This window comes from Rhinatrema bivittatum, chromosome 9, assembly GCF_901001135.1.
Source record: "Rhinatrema bivittatum chromosome 9, aRhiBiv1.1, whole genome shotgun sequence".
Taxonomy (NCBI): Eukaryota; Metazoa; Chordata; class Amphibia; order Gymnophiona; family Rhinatrematidae; genus Rhinatrema; species Rhinatrema bivittatum.
Genome location: NC_042623.1, coordinates 109,699,058 through 109,716,863, shown reverse-complemented (window position 1 = coordinate 109,716,863; position 17,806 = coordinate 109,699,058). Strand labels below are relative to the sequence as shown.

Sequence of the window (17,806 nt, the reverse complement as noted above, 5' to 3'; positions counted from 1 at the left end):
TGTGGCTACTTTCTTTCCTTGGGCAACTTTCAAAGGGAAAGTATGCACTACATTCCCTTTGAGAACTGGTGCAAAATCCATGGGTAATGGAAATGGCCACATAGCTGGAAATTGCCCACCCCCGTGTTTACTTTGATGATAAAAGCGCAGTCAAGGTTGGAAGGAAGCTTAAGAGGTCATCTAGTCTACTCCTTTACCTTCTGGAAGAATCATCTATACCAGAGGAGCCAATTTTTCATCCTTAAAGAGCCACTGAATCAGAATGCACACAATAGCCTCACCTTTGGGGTGGATGGGGAAATCCCCTTACTTACCCCCCCCCCCCCCAAAGAAAGGGCCCAGTCTATCAACAACCTCCTCATCCTTACCAATCTCTCTGATACTACCTGACCCCACAAATCTCTCCCTCAACTCCCCTCTCCCCACCCATGTCTGCACCACCAGTAAGGGCAGCTCTACTCCTCTGGGCTGTGGATGTCCCCACCTCTACCTCCCTTCAGCCCATACTGACACAGTGTAAAGCAGAATTATCATTATTCTTTTTAATTGAGGGTGATGCCTGGCTTGATGTTTATTTTTATCCTAGAGTGCTGCTTTTCAACCCAGACCTTGGGACATACCTAGTCAGTCAGGTTTTCATGATAACTACAATAAATATGCATGACATGGATCTGCATGCTTCTTAGTCCATCACTCCCTAATATTTTCTCCTATGAACAGGGTATCAAACTCAAAATTGGTGCCTGAGTCATGGTATTGCTCTGGGCCTGTGAGGGTCCCAGAGAGAAGCAGGGGCGCATTGACAGCTCTCACTGCTTCAATATAGGTTGTGAAGCCAATGGGATGTGCTGTTGAAGAGCAGGTACATCCATCTCTCTCTGCGGCACCTTGACCACTGCCCCTCCTCATCTATGCTGGTACTGTAAGCATGTTCTTGCACATTGGCCTTGTGCAACATGAGATCAGCATACAAGGAAGTGATAGCCTATAAGTTTTGAACATGCTTGCTGTGTTGGCACAAACTGGGAGAAGCAGCATCAGAAGTCCACTTTTACATATGCGGCCACACCCAGCTTAAAAGAAACTGCCACTGATCGTCATGGAAAGAACCATTTTTTCGTTCTGGGGAGCCACATCTGGCTTGTGAGGTCTAATTGCTCACCCCTAGGCTATAGAGACAAAACTACAGCTAGCTCTTTGCTTTCTTGGTTAGTGAATTCCTTCAATCTGGGCTAAGGATTGTCTGGCCTTAGATCTGTGGCTCCAGGTATGATGTTCCTTCATTTGCAGGACATGCTAACCACATCAATCCTATAAAACTATTTCCTTGCTTCTGAGTAGGAAAGCAAATAGGTAAGTTTTCTAAAATAATTGTGGTTGTTAACTGCACTCATGTGGGCTTCATGCCTCCAATACTTCAAGAAGTCATTCACCTTAAAGCCAAGCATTACATGGTTTCAACATGCTGATTTGCACAGATTATAGCAAGCTGGTTCAGACATGGTGATGTTTCCTGGGGTCTGCCATGATGTCAAGATAAAGAAATCTGATGGCTGCTACTATGAAGGCTGCAAGAGCACAGGTTCTTTTCCGTTCTTGTTTGGAAGTTGGTTTTGCTTCTGTGATGCCACATTCGGCCCAAAAGCATTAGGCCAAGGAACAAACATTCCCCGCAGTCCCCTTGAATCCCTCCATTTTGGGCCCTATGGATGCCCACGTTCAGTGGGGACAACGATCGGGAGGTTTGCCCTTGGAGGTGGAGATGGGCTCAGTCTTACCATTCTCCCCTCTGGATTTGTCTACATCCTTATCTCCAATGCCCAGGTTCCCACCGACAAATCCAGCCATCTCCAGAGTCCTGGGAGCCCTGTTGGGAGGAGCTACCGCCGCTGATGCTGAAACCAAGCGACCAGTTGTGGGGTCAGGACTCCCAGTGAGCAACAGAGAAGAAGCCGGTGTGGGTTCCAATGGAGGCCTTGTCGGCTCACCAAAAGGAGGAGTTTTTTCTACCCCGAGGAGCTAACTTCTACTCCTGTCTTGAATCCTCTGCAGAGAATTAGCGTTGTGATTCTGGTAAGACCCCAAGAGATTACTCTTGACTCTATATGGGAGGCTATTGTGAATCTTGGATCTGCTATATCTTCTCAGCTGAATCCTAACATTGATAATATTAACACTATGGAAAACTTCATTTTAATGGAAAGTTCTGTTTCTCTCCAAAAAGAGATTAACTTCTGTAAACAAAATACTCAAACTTTAAAATCTACTCAGGATTCTTTAATAAAGGAAAATCAACTGCTTCAGTACAAAATTGAGAATTTAGAAAATACCATTCATGGGCAAAACCTTCGCTTTATAAATTTTCCCAAACTTCCACATGGCTCTGCAAAAGAAATGTTTAAAAGATATCTAATGGAACATCTTAATGTTCTTGACGCAGCGGTTCCTCCTTTATCCAAGTTGTATTACCTGTCTCCATTTAAAAATAAGGAAAATCAAGCAGGCTTCATTTTCTTGCTCTTACCCAAATTCATATGCTCCAGCTCCATAGGGTTCAATAAGAAAATCCCCAGTGCTCCTATATAAAACCACTTATTACAGACAGCAAGATAAAGACCTTACAAACAGCTTAGCTGCAATGGATAAGCAATGGCATTCAGTATCTCTGCACACATCTGTAAAAGGGAAGGTGAAAAGGGCATCCTCTCCTCTAAGCCACTTTCCCAATGTATGGGATGGATGTGTGTTTCTGGTGTAGCCTCAAGTTGTGAATCCCATTTAAAAAAAAAAAATTCATTACCTTTCCAGCCTTAACTTGGATAAATTGAGCTCTAGGTTATTTAAATAATTTTCCCATAGTATTTATGCTTCCTAATTTTTAAAAAATATATTTAACTCAAGTTATTAATTGAATTCCATAGAATCTACTTTACAATATCTCAGCTTAAAGGATGGAAGCTAGGATGTTTTGACAACCAGATCAAGAAAACCACACCTATTATAAATGTGTCTGAAATGCTATTTAACAGACCTCTGGTCTTATTACAGATTACACTTCCTCCAACACCTGTGGAATACTTTAATTAAAAAAAAAATAAAATTTATAACACATTTGACTTCGAGTTTGAATTATATCCCATCGGGCATTTGCTAACCTGTTTTGCCAGTTGTCTAAATTCTGCTTCAGTACTTCAAGTCTTGCATTGACTCAGGCCACTCATGACAAAAGGATCTTTTTGTGATTGTGCGGAATGAGTAAAGCTGCATCTGTATTGATTCAAGATGTATAGAAACATTGATGCCTATCACTAATGGATGTCGTGGCAGCATGTGCAGTCAAAGGCCAGAGAACAGAGGCAGACTAGGCTCTAGCTGAAGATTCAAGAACTTTATTAAGTCATAACAGAAAAACAATCTGCATCTCTTTGCAGTTTATAAACAAAAGAAGCAGCATCAGATTTAGTCTCTTTCCTAAGATTCCTCCAGGGCCTAGCTATATATATATATATATATATATATATATATATATATATATATATAAATCTGATACTGCTTCTTTTGTTTATAAACTGCAAAGAGATGCAGATTGTTTTTCTGTGTGTGTATATATATATATATATACACACACACACACACACACCTTCCCTGTGGCCTCCTCCCAGACCAAGATTCCCTGTTATCTGAAACTTAAGGTGGACCCGGCCTGATCCCTGGCTCTGCACACAAAGTATTCTGTGGTTTTCTTGTATATACCCCTTCACAGCTGCACTGAGGAGAATCTTTTACATTTCTCAGTTTTGCAAGTCCTTTCCTTGTCTAGTTAGCACCATTCATGTTCAGCATTTAACCCTTTCCAATCTCAGTTGCTTCAACAAAGCAATGGATGTCACCAATGTTTTGCAGCCTTCATCTGTCTTTTCTAGGAGTGCTGCTTGCCATCTACATTCCATGACAGTCTAGGAAATAAGCAGCTAACTTCTTACTTCATTTTATTCTTTACAATGCATCTCTCTCAAACTAGGCATCCTACATTGCCAAAATACCTGAGACACAAAACAGAAAACAAATATTCTTAATCCTCTCAATTTGTGAATCTTTTCCATTCATGGCTTCTACAAGACCATTCTTAAGTTTGTTGCACCTTATGTGCCTCCTTACTGTTATAACTAAAAGTTCCAAAAGTATCTAAAAAAAAAAAAAAAAGCTGTGATTTTAATTCCATTTTTTATGAATATATTTTTATAGCCCAGCATTAGTTATAAGACATGTAGCTCTGTTAGAAGTGTTAGCATTTCATAAACTGATTCGTGATACTAATACTTCCCTTGGAAAGGGCTCACAACTCTCCCTTAACATTAGTATGTAAATAATTAACAATACACCCTCCTGGATGGGAGAGGAAGAGTGGCTGCATAATACACATTATTTACATGCTCATCAGGGGAATCTTCAGCCCTTTGCATGGGGAAACTTTGCCTGCCTCAGGATGCAATGTATAAGTTATTGCATTCATGAATGCAGCTTGAGCTAAAGGACTGATTTAACATTGAACACCCCATGAATCTCTTGATCATTTTGCATGGTGACACAATTTATGATCCCCTCTGAGTGCAAATCACTGGCCTGCAGTCCCAGTGCACCTCATGAACAGGATTGCAGGTAGGATGGAATGAACGTACTGAAATATAATAAAAACACCAAATAGTGCACTATTTATTTATACAAGTGAACAGGACAGTCTTCAAAAAATATAATATACAGATTATACAAACGTACAAAGGGCATGTTTTGGCAGATTTCAGACTCCTAGAACAGACATCATCTTTTCCAGATCTTGTTGGACCTGTAGCAGAAAAACAAAACATTAAGAGATCATTGTAATATAACATACACAAAAGCATAGTAAAGCCCAAAAATGGAATGGGATACCTTCACACAAACACACACAAAAGTACCGTCTTAATGACAGGTCTCCTATTTTTCAGTTGATGTAGACATCGGCTAGCTAAGGAAAACATTTCTTCAACTGTACTGAAATATTCTTGTCCTATCTTTTCATCAACATAGTCTTCAATTGTCTTTTCCTCATCTTCAATTTCGTCTTTGATATCAAGCTAAAAAATAAAAAAGCACAATTCTATTTTCACAGTATTCTAAAGAATTAATCGTTTGAATTAGATAATAAACAGTTTAAAAAAGAAACAGTGTCCTTTTGTTGAAACAGGCGAATATTAATTCTGAAGAGAACTTCCATTTGGGTCAAGCTTAATAGGATGTGTCACTGCTTTCCCCACAGCTACTAACATCTGAAGAAGAGGCCTGTGAGGTCTTTCACAGCTATAATCTTTGCAAAAGGGGGAGATGAGGGGCAGAGCCAGCTAAGTTCAGTTAATACAGAATAGACAAAGTGCCAACAACAACAAAAAAAATCCACCCATATAAAATCTCTCTCTCTCATCTCCTTTACAAAAAAAGGAATACAATACTCACACTGGGCATTTATCACTTGTAATTCACAGCACAGCCTTCTGAAAGCAACTTTAAAATGTCTAATTTTTATTTATTTATTTATTTATTTTATTTATTTAACGTTTCTTCTATACCGATGGCCGTTCACACATCGCATCGGTTTAGAGTGAACACAAAACCATTGGGCAAGGCCCTTACATAGAACAGATAATATATTGAACTAGATTACAAATAATTAAACTGTGGGAGGAACCCGTACATATTGAACTAGATTACAAATAAACTGTGGGAGGAGCCCATACATCAAACTATATACATCAAATATGTACAAAGTTAGTGCACAGTACCAAATCGACAGGCTAGAGGCGTTTATATCAGGAAAGCAGAGTCACATTCGGAGGGGGGATTTATGTAATTTTCACAGTTTATGGGTAAAAATCAAATTAGTTTGGTGAGAATTCTATATTAGTCTCCTAGAAATTATTATTTTTAATCATTTGGTTGAGGGAGACAGAAAGAACAGTACCAGTAATTGTGGTTCTCGCATTTCATCCACTGCTGGAAGTCCTGTTATTATTTCCAGCAAGACCTATGAAAAGAAAAACAAAAACATGTGCTAGTTACTTTTGTACACTTAATTATAATTTTTAAGAACTGTTTAAGAGTCTTAAGATACTGAATGTAAACCAAATAAGAATAAGCAGTTCGTAAATATACATTTTTACAGTCCATGCAGCTATTTTTAACTATCTATGACATTAAAAAAAGGCATGCCCTAGAACATTTTGATGGAACATTTAAGTGTTGTATCTCTTAAACCAAGCCTTCGGCAAAAACAATGGTTGGTAATATTGAGAAGCAGTGTCACAAGTACCATACATTTTGTAATACTGTTGCATAAGTTCAATAACTAGTCAATTCATTCTCTAGCCGACTACACAGTGCACAGTTGGCCTTCCTTATGGTACTGAACCACTTTAACCGTAACTAATTCCTTTTCACCTGTCACTGCCTAGCACCCATAGCCTGAAACCCCCCTTTCCATCATCTATAATGAGAAATTACAAATGGAGATGGAGCAAACTGACGTCACAGTATATATATACCCCTGCAGTGACATCAGTCTGCCAGTATTTTCTTCAAAAGCAACTGTGGACAGACTGGCAAAAAACTTGACTAAAAACAGATAACCATTTCAATACTCAGACAACACTGAGCTCAGACAAGAATGTAACACTAGTCTAGGGACTGGAATATCACCAGTAATCCCTGTAACACGTAGGCACGCAGAAGGATCATTATGCAATCATTCGGCAGCCAAGGGAAGGAAACTGGATTCATCTGTCCTCAAGAAAAGGAAATTATCAGATAAGTAATAATTTCTCATTTCTTAGTGTCCAGTCAGATGAATTCAGAACAAGTGGGATGTACCCAAGCTACTCCTGAATAGGGCAGGAGGCTGCCCTCAGTCCAGTTAAAATCGCATGTGCAAAGGCTGCGTCCTCCCAGGTCTGAACATCCAGACGATAATACCTGGAAAAAGTGTGTAAGGAGGACCATGTCGCAGCTCAGCAAATGTCGAGAGGAGACAACAATCTAACTTCTGCCCATGACACTGCCTGAGCCCAAGTGGAATGACTAGGTAACGGCTTCCCAGCATCCGCGTATGCAATCATGACTACCTCCTTACTCCAGTGAGCTACTGTAGCCCACAAGGCTGTCTAGTACCACCGTAAAGGACAAACGGGCGATCTGACTGCCACAAAGGCTCAGTAACCTCTATATACATCTGACAATATGTCTCTTAACATCCAAGGGTTGCAACAGATGATACTCCTCTGCATCTCTCTCTCTGTGTCCAGAGACAGCAAAGAGAAGTACTGATTCAAGTGAAACTCAGTGACCACCTTTAGTAAGAAAAGGAAGGAACAGTATGCAGCTGTACCGCACCCCTGGAGTCACCTGGAGAAATGGCTCCCAGTTCGTAAACCCTGCATGCAGAACAAACTGCCACAAGGAACACCGTTTTCAAGGTCAGCAACCGCAAGGACAGAGTACCTAGTGGTCTAAATGTAGGACCGGCCAAAAAAATCCAAAACCAAATTAAGACTCCATGGGGGGCACTGGAAACCGCAAAGGAGGATGAAGATGTTTCACTCCTTTCAGAAAACAGGCCATGTCAGGATGAGCAGACAATGATCCACCATTTACCTGAACCAAGTGAGAGTTGCTACTTGTACTTTTAAGGAATTGAAAGCCAAGCCTTTATTCAAGCCATCCTGCCAAAATGAGCGGAACCTTGACCAAGGAAGGAAGAGTAGCTCAAGCCTCACACCAGGCCTCAAAACACTCTCCAAACCCACACATAGATCAAGGAAGTGGAGAACTTTCTAGCTCTTAGCAAGATGGAAATCACTGCCACAGAGTATCCACATTTCAACAAGCGAGCCCTTTCAAGGGCCACACTGTAAGAAAAAAACGAGAATGGAATCTTTGTGAAGGAAAGGTCCCTGCTGCAACAGGTTCCCGTGCGCTGGAAGTCAAAGAGGTGAATCCAGCAGGAGCCTCCACAGCTCTGCATACCAAGGTCTCCTGGGCCAATCTGGAGCGACCAAGAGCACTATCCCTCTGTGGCGTTCGATCCATCAAATCAATCTGCCCAACATGGGCCATAGAGGAAAAGCATACAGCAACTTGCTTTCCAGCCACTCCTGCACTAGGGTATCGATCCCCAATGATTTTGGATCTCTTCTGTGGCTGAAGAATTGCGGAACTTTCACATTGTGCAAAGTTGCCAACAGATCTAGGAACAGGAGAACCCAGCAATCCCGAATCAGCTGAAACACCTCATCTGACAACACCCACTCTCCTGGGTCCAGATGCTGCCTGCTGAGAAAATCTGCTCTTATGTTGTCTTTGTCTGCAATGTGCGAGGCTGAGACAATCTGGAGATGTACCTCTACCCATTCCATTAGTTGATCTATTTCCTGTGACACTTGCTGGCTTTTGGTACCTCCCTGCCAATTGATGTAAGCTGCAGTTGTTGCTTTGTCCAACATTATTCAGACAGATTGACTTTGCAGATTGTCACCGAACTGTAAACATGCCAACTGGACTGCCCGGCCTTCCAGCCAATTGATGTTCCAGAGAGATTCTTCTGCAATCCAGCACCCTTGTGCTGTCAGCTCCTGACAGTGAGCTCCCCAACCAAGGAGACTCACATCCATTGTCAATACTAGCCAGTCCGGTGGGGATAAGGAAACTCCCTTCTGTAGGTGATCCGCCTGCAACCACCACTGCAATTGGGAGAAGACCTCCATTGGCAGGTGGAGCCGAATCCAATAGTCATGAGACTGAGGATTCCACAGAGACAGCAGGAAGCACTGAAGAGGACGCATATGCGCCCTCGCCCATGGTACCACTCTTCCAGGGTCGCTGCCATTAAGGCATGGACCTACAGGTAAGACCATAGGGTCGGGCACAGAGTGTTTAACAGAGTTGAGCTAACAAATTTTGAATTCGAGATTCCGGCAGGAACACCGTGCCTTGCTTTGTGTTGAACTGAACTGCTAGATATTCCAGCAACTGAGATGGCTGAAGGCTGCTCTTGGCTAGGTTCACCACCCAGCCAAGCTCACGCAACAGGGAAATCACCTTGCGAGTCATCAGGCAGCTCTCTTCCAGTGACTTGGCACAAATCAGCCAGTTGTCTAAATAAGGGTGTACTAAGATTCCATCCTTTCTCAACTCTGCGCAACTACCACCATCTTGGAAAGGTTATGGGAGTGGTGGCCAGACCAAAGGGAAGCACCCGAAACTGAAAGTGGCGTTCCAGAACTGTGAACCGCAGGAAACGATGTTCTAGTCAGATGGGAATGTGGAGATACACCTCGGACAGAAATTCTACCCATGAAAAAGTAGAGGTATCCAGACCAGGAGGTACTTGAGATGTACTCACTGAGCTACCTTCCCTTGCTGAGGAACCAGTTAGGGGAGTTCCACAATCAGGCACCCCACCTGATTCATTTTTACCCAGACTCACATCTGGCTGGGAAGAGCCAGGCTTAGTGAAATTAGAGGAAGACAATTCTCCCTGAACCTCCAAGCAGCACTGGCACAAATCAGCAGGCACTCCTGGCTGAGACACCAGAATATGACATGCAGTGCAAAGAGAAAGACACTTAGGCTTCTTAGGTAGAGGAACCATCATGGCCAACAGTGTGCCTAGCTGTTATACTTTTTTTTTTTTTTGTGTGTGCTCAACTAGGCACCCAAAAATTATGCATTCAACACTTAGATGCACACACCTAGGCACTTACCTAGGCATCCAAAAAATAAGCACAATATACCACTTGTGTGCAGAAGTAAGCATGCGGCATTGCTTAACTTGGGTACACAAAATAGAAGGCCCAACTGTACGTCTAAAAACTGGGAACACAAGATGGATGCACAGCTAGACTGACAATCTTGCAGAGGGCAGCCTTACAGCAAAAAGTCTCAGAGCAGGGCCTAGCCTAAGGAGGCTGCTCAACCTCCCACAGAGTGGGACTAACAGCACACCAACAACGGAGACCAGGGGAGGAGGAAGCCCTGCACAACAAAAAACCTCCTTCCAAATCTCTGTATGTATATATATATTTTTAATTTTATTGGAGCTCAGCCTTATAGTACAGAGATTGTCTCCGGCTGCAGGGGGGGGGGGGGGGGGGGGGGGGGGGAGATATGTGCCATCACCGCCATGCTCTGCTTCCTGCACCCGCTGTCTTTCAGCTGCTCAAGCAGCTGTCCACGCTAGCTAAAAATCAGCTATGGACCAAGGCACTCGCCTGAGGGCCCATGGAAATCACCTCAGGAATTTTCAACTGTGAGGGGGACTATTTGGTATCACGCAGGAGAGCAGGGCAAATGTATTTCCTTAATTCTTTTCTTTAAAATAAAGCAATCCCCAGCTGGACATAGAGAATACTGTTAGATCAGTTTGATCTGTCTTCATCTGCTGGTAGAAGTGCATAACCCACTTGTTCTGGATTCATCTGACTGGATGCTAAGAAAACCACCATTATGAAGCCAACCACTGTGCCCATCTACCTTACTGTCCTCAAGATTCTCAAAGTTCTTCTCTAGGTCCTTGCCATTGTCCAGTTCTTTAAGCTTCCTGGTTGTAACCTTCTCCTGGAGGTCTGTTCTCAACTCGTAATCAACTTCAAATTGTATTTATAACTTTGTGAAAGGATTTCAAGAGTTTTTTTGACATGGCATTTACCCCTACATCTGCACATCCAGCTCATGCGGAACTAGGACTGGGATCAGACACCATAAGCCTTCATTTGCAGCTACCCAGGGATTTTTCCTAGGAGCCTATGAATTAAAGGATTTCTCCCATTTTTTTCTATGAGGAAAGTTACTTAGTACATGGGCCCATAGTCTAGGCATTGTAGTGATGGTCCTTTGCTTGGGAACTCTGCCATCATGGTTCCTGAATCTAACCATTGTTATTTCACCCCTTAAGCAATGACCACAACTCCCTCCCTGCTGAGGGCTGTGAATGGTTCCACTGCAACATCCCCAGCTAACCCTGCAATGGAAAATCTGACTCTGGGATCAAACTGGGAAGCTCCCACAGGACAGTGCCATTGAGCCACTAGGCTGACCCAACCTTTTGTTTGGATTACCCTATTTTGTCACTTCAAGTCCTTTAGTAGAAAGCAGTATATGAACGCTTCAAAACCAAACACCTAAAACAAGTTTCAAAAAGTAAGGAGAATCGCTCATCTGCTTCTTAAAGCTTAATATAACCGCTTGGGTTAGATGTGTCTCAGTGAGTAGTTAAATGAAGTACCTCATGTCATCTTGCCCAAAGACACACTGCTTTCTAAAAATTATTGTGCAGATAGCTGCATTCATAATTTTTATGTTCGCTAAAATTACCACTTTTCCAAGACTTGAGCACCTATTTATTATAGCTGAACTTAACCCCAGTTTCCAGTATAGGCAACTCCAGTCCTGGAGTGCTACAAACAGGTCTGGTTTTCAAGATAACCATAATAAATTGCCTGAGATATATTTGCATACAATGGAGGCACTGGATGCAGATCTATCGCATACGTATTCGTTGTGGATATCCTGAAAACCAAACCTGCACGTGGCACTCCTGAACTAGAGTTGCTTACCCCTGTCCTACCATTTATTTATTTAAACATTACTTTTAGATTGCCTGCTCCAAAGGTGGTCACAGCAGTTTACTAAGTTAACATACACAAATTAAAAATCATCATCAAACAGCAGAAAATAATACTAATAATAAGACACAACGCTAGCTACATATATCCTGTGATTGCTGGAATTGTGTCAGTACAACTACTTAATTCAATTTCTTGCTTGAACAGCCAAGTTTTCAGTGTTTTGTTTTTTGGTTTTTTTTTAAGAGGCCTTTGCATTTTGCAAAATCTGTAATTGCTTCAGCATGGCTGGTCCCTCACCTCAGCAAGCTGTGTCTGCCAAACCGTTGGGGTTTCCAACAAGCCTTTATTGAGGGAAGGCAATGATCGGGCTGGGGTTGTTTCTCTCTTTACACTGTCCTATAAGCGTGGAAGGAAACAGGATGAAGCTGCCCGAGCAGAAGGCTGGGGCCAGGCACAGCTGTGATAGACAATTGCCTGATCCCAATTTCAACATATTCATGTACTATCTTCTTGCACCAGGAGGCTGAATAATATTTGTAAATAAAATAATAGCAGCTGGGTGCCAAAGGGAACATTCATCATACAGTATACTTTTAAGTAATGATGTAAGAACTGATAGGCCTCATTTAAACCTCAGTTTGGAGGGGCTTTTTTTTTTTTTTTTTACCTCTAAAATGTGTAAAGGCTTCTAAACATTGAAGAATAAAAATGACTTGCAAGATTTGTTCTTTTTTTTAAATTTGAAATCTTAAATTTACCTTAAAAAAAATACGCATACCTCCAAAATGTAATGTGTATCTGAATTCCTGATTACAGAAAACACAGCCAAGAAAAAATTGTTAGCATTGTTTTACTTTAAAATCAATACATTTTTCTCTTTTGCTACTCACCACACCAAAGCTAAAAATGTCAGATTTGATGGTTATCTCCCCACGCAGTGCTTCTGGTGCCATGTAGGCTGTTGTTCCCACAATTCTGTCAGTCATGACTGTGTTTTTTAATTGTCCACAAGCTCTTGCAAGTCCAAAATCAGAAATTTTGGGTATGAAAGTTTCACTCAGTAAAATATTTGCACTAAAAAACAAAAGCAGCCACGCTGTGGGTTGTTTTTTTTTTTTTTTTACAATGCAATATACAAACATCTCAAACCAGTGTACAATGTACAATACCAAAACAGAGTGCAAGAAAGAGAGTGTACAAGCATATATCGAATTGCTTTTTATATCAATTTAAAATAAAGTGGAAAAGAGAACACCCTCCCATAAAACAAAAGCCACCATAGCAGCAAACACACGACATCTCAGTCACACCACACAATCATTCATATCTTTCACCAGAAGTCAAAGTATCAACATACAAAGGATTAAAGCCTCTGAATGGAATAATCCATTGCTGTTAATTTAGCTTTCACATCCTGAGACAGATTAGAATGAAATAATCCCCAAGCAGTCATACAATCTTTGCTTATATTTCGATGTAAATATCGAACCTTTCTACTTACATCCAGTATATTTTTATATTGAATCCACATTTTAGAGGAGGGTACTGGATCTTGTATCCAATGCATTAAAGTACAAAATTTTCCAAGTAACAATGCCTGTCTCACACGTTTTGATAAATTCTTTAGCTAGTTTAGGAGCCCAGTGCATGCAGCATATTTAAATAAAGCTAAACTATCAAAAGGAGGCTTAATAGCTATAATTTTCTCTATGCTTTGAAGAATGAAATCCCAAAAGGAAAGAGCTTATAACATTAACATAAAACTGAATCATAGCATCCTTTTCTATATGACATTTTCTACATTGATCAGTTTTGCCTTACCCATTTTATAAACTTCTACTGTGTCTATATAACTGTGGTATACAAGTCTGAATTGTGATTCTTATTTAGAATCAGGGGTTGTTTTGAAAGCTATATCAAAATAATAGGGGACCACATCATCCGAAGAAATAGGTATTCCTATTTTCAGACCAAAACCTCACTAAAGAAGAACATGTTTCAGAAGGTCAAGTATATGAAGTTTATACCAAAAGGAAAGACTTTTGCGTTGCTTATGAACCCAACAAAACGCAACAATAAGTGTGTCTACCTACAAAATCATTGGATGCAGAGAACACAGTGTTTTAATATAATGTCTTATTTGTAAATATGCAAATAATTGCTTATTATGTAGCATATATATTGTTTTCCTTTGTTCAAAAGAACATTTGCTTGTGTACCTCTACAATAAAAATGAAAAACAAACAAGTCCTTTGTGTTTCCATTCTTGAAATACTGCTTGTTGTAAACCAGGAAAAAAATTAGAATTCCCAAATAGGGGGTAATAATTCAGTAAAAGGAGAAAATGTTCCACTATTGACACAAAAAGTGCAGTGCTGTAATACTGGTTTAATCAACACGAGTCTATTTTAGAATGTAATTCTAAATTCCTGGAGTGAAGTATGCCTAAAGGCGAAAAAAGTGCCAATATTCTAATTTATTTATTTGTTTATTTTTCTATGCCAAAATTTGATTCAAAATATATCACACCGGTTTACATAGAACAGGATGTCTAAAAGGCATAATAAGATGACCAACTGCAAACATTCTCCAGAGCAGCAGTTCTCAACCAGTGTGTCACCAAGCACATGCAGGTGTTTTGTCACACTTCCTGGTCCCCCACTGACCCAGCTACTTCCCCTGACCCAGCAAAATATTAATTCATCTTCCGCCCGGGCTTAAAATGCTGATAGCCTGGGCGGAACGCGATAGGATAGCTGGAGTCAGCTACACCAGCAGGGTCTCTTCTTCTTGCCGCCCCCCCCCCCCCCCACACACTCACACAGAGCCTGAAAGAGAAAGTGGTGTGCAGCAGCCACTCGTGCTGGAAGAAGAGGAGATCATGCTAGTGTTTGCAGCATCAGCCCAAACCTACTGTTGCGTCTGCCATCCCTATCTAAGCAACAGTGAAATGTGAACGTGTGGAGAGAACTCCACGTCGCAGCCTTGCAGATCTCCTCCATGGGAATTGCTCGCAAAATTGCAGGAAGACCTTGTGAGCCTGGAAAATTGGGCATCCAAATGGCAGATGAAATTTAATGTGGATAAGTGCAAGGTGATGCATATAGGGAAAAATAACCCATGCTATAATTACACAATGTTGGGTTCCATACTAGGTGCTACAACCCAAGAAAGAGATCTAGGTGTCATAGTGGATAACACATTGAAATCATCGGTACAGTGTGCTGCGGCAGTCAAAAAAGCAAACAGAATGTTGGGAATCATTAGAAAGGGAACGGTGAATAAAACGGAAAATGTCATAATGCCTCTGTATCGCTCCATGGTGAGACCGCACTTTGAATACTGTGTACAATTCTGGTCGCCGCATCGCAACAAAGATAATTGCGATGGAGAAGGTACAGAAAAGGGCTACCAAAATGATAAGGGGAATGGAACAACTCCCCTATGAGGAAAGACTAAAGAGGTTAGGACTTTTCAGCTTGGAGAAGAGACGACTGAGGGGGGATATGATAGAGGTGCTTAAAATCATGAGAGGTCTAGAACGGGTAGATGTGAATCGGTTATTTACTCTTTCGGATAGTAGAAGGACTAGGGGACACTCCATGAAGTTAGCATGGGGCACATTTAAAACTAATCGGAGAAAGTTCTTTTTTACTCAGCGCACAATTAAACTCTGGAATTTGTTGCCAGAGGATGTGGTTAGTGCAGTTAGTATAGCTGTGTTTAAAAAAAGGATTGGATAAGTTCTTGGAGAAGTCCATTACCTGCTATTAAGTTCACTTAGAGAATAGCCACTGCCATTACCAATGGTAACATGGAATAGACTTAGTTTTTGGGTTCTTGCCAGGTTCTTATGGCCTGGATTGGCCACTGTTGGAAACAGGATGCTGGGCTTGATGGACCCTTGGTCTGACCCAGTATGGCATTTTCTTATGTTCTTAAGGCTTGGACAGAATGAGCCTTGACATGACCCCCAAGATGCAGTCCTGCCTGGGTATAACAGAAGGGGATGCAATCTGCCAGGCTGACACCTGCTGGCTCTGCTGAATCTCTGCCATGATGTCATCACAGTGATGGCCCTTTGATGAGGCAGGAAGGCCTTGGCCTAAGTTGTGTCTAGCAGGGCTCCTATGAAGTCTAATTAAAGTGACAGGCTGAAATGGGACTTCAGGTAGTTGATGATGAATCCTAGTGACTCCAACTGCCGGATGATAAAGCGCATGAATCTGACGGCCCCTGCCTCAGATGTGCTCTTGACCAGCCAATCATCCAGATAAAGGAAAACGTGCATCCCCAGCCAGCAGAAGTGCGCTGTTACCACAGCCAGGCATTTCATGAAGACCCGTGAGGCTGATGCTAGCCCAAAATGGCAACAGCTGACATTGGAAGTGCTATTTTCCCACCACGAATTGGAGATATTTCCGATGACTTGGGAAGATCTTGATGTGGGTGTATGTGGTCCAATCTATTTCAACAAGGCAAAGAGGGCAGGGATTTTATTCCAGGTACTTCCGATTCCAAAGAAAACAGGAAGACTTCATCCCCTCCTAGCCTTAAGGGCCTTGATCAGATTTATCAAACAGGAAAAGTTCAAGATGGTTTCCTTGGGCAACTTGATCCTCCTTTTGCAAAAAAGGGGACTGGCTATGTTGCCTCAATCTGAAGGATGCATACACCATTGACTCTCCCAGAATGTTGGGCCTGTGCATTTTTTTAAATTTTGGTATATCTCTGATTACAGAAATTGTTCTCATCTAGAGGACAACGAGAGGTTCACTTATTTTTGTCTGTTCTTGTTCTTCCTCATTAACCAGAAGAATTTTGGTTGGTATTATCTTGAAGGAGGATACCTTTTACGTGTTGTATTTCAAGTTATTTACAGGTTATTTTTGAGTTGTTAGATTTTTATTCTTCATGGCTTAGACATGGAGCTGAATCCAGGTAACAACCAATGATAATGTCACAGAAAAAGATGTGTCCAGTCTATCTACTAGTAGAGGGAGTAAACCCACGTATCTGGACATGTAGCAGGGTTCAAAGAAAGGAAATTATCAGGTAAGTTAAGGTTCTCCATCTTTCATACAACTGTCAACATTTTTTAAAAAGCCATGAAGAGATGTTGCAGTGAGAGAGAAAGGTTGGAAACCAATGGAATAGAGATGTAGATATTGCTATGTATATTTCTGCATTGTGTTATTAGTGATATTGTATGTGTATTATTGCTTCTTTGCTATATTGTTTTGAATTGTTTATGCTTTTTTATTTTATTGCTGTAAAGGTGCTTTGAGTCCCTTCGGAGAAAAGGCAGGATTATAAATTTAAGAATAGATTAGAGCAGAAAAAAACAGTGATTCAGGTCAATACAAAACTATAAATGCATGACTTGAATAAAAAGAAGTTTGATGTAATTGCTCAAGGTTACACAATATGTAAATATTGGTCATGTACTTGAACTTACTTTTACAGCTCTCTGCTCTAAGCCAGTCAGCATTAATTTGTTAAGCAAACAATGTTAGTGCTACAGTAGATCTGAGATATCTTTTGACATTGCAAATATTACAATGTAAAGTTAAGGGATAGCCAGGGCCCCTAGAGGCCGTGGGAGAAGCCACATAATTAGTTTGTTAGTGCATATTTGATAACCTGACACAGAATCAGTATTTCTGAAAACTTTCACCCTCTTAATTCAGTGTTTTGAAGAAAGCTGTAGGATGCCTGTCTGCCTTCACTCTCTGCTCCTGCTGTAGCCCCTCCTCTCATAAATAACCTGCAGGGGGAACCCTCTCCTTCTGTTGTTCTCCTAACCCCCTTCCTCCTATCTTAAGGTAAACAAGAAGGTAGGTGGTGAAGTTGGAGTGGACAGAGAAAAGCAGTCTGAATGTTTGATCCCTCAAAAGATCTCTTAAATCCTTATCAAGCTAAAGATGATTTTGATATAAATCCTGGATGATATTTTTATACAAAGGTTCTTGCTCTTGCATATGAGGCCAAAGCCCTGGGTGTGTTTTTGGAAGTCTGCACCTGGTGGTGTCTCACAGCTGACAAAAGAGGGCATCAACTGCAATTCAAAGAATCCTTGATGATTGGCAGTACTGCTGACAAGTTTCAAATTTGTGCTAATTCAGACCCTTTTTGTATGTCAAATATACATTATG

At 41.2% G+C, this 17,806-nt stretch overlaps 1 protein-coding gene across 7 annotated transcripts in view; it reads right to left on the bottom strand.

The window, feature by feature from the left end:
• IRAK4 (interleukin 1 receptor associated kinase 4) overlaps positions 1 to 17,806 on the bottom strand; it is a 92,077-nt gene that overhangs the window by 8,132 nt on the left and 66,139 nt on the right. For 3 of the 7 annotated variants that reach the window (XM_029615193.1, XM_029615191.1, XM_029615194.1), the window contains exons 9-13: positions 12,542 to 12,725; positions 11,949 to 12,047; positions 5,996 to 6,058; positions 4,956 to 5,114; positions 4,685 to 4,843 (exon numbers count right to left, since the gene is read on the bottom strand). In XM_029615193.1, coding sequence (XP_029471053.1) covers positions 4,799 to 4,843; positions 4,956 to 5,114; positions 5,996 to 6,058; positions 11,949 to 12,047; positions 12,542 to 12,725 — 550 coding nt within the window. In that variant the 3' untranslated portion in view covers positions 4,685 to 4,798. Of the gene's footprint in view, positions 1 to 3,155; positions 3,268 to 4,684; positions 4,844 to 4,955; positions 5,115 to 5,995; positions 6,059 to 11,948; positions 12,048 to 12,541; positions 12,726 to 17,806 lie in introns of those variants that run through there. The other 4 variants (XM_029615196.1, XM_029615197.1, XR_003858553.1 and 1 more) reach the window with 3 other exon arrangements.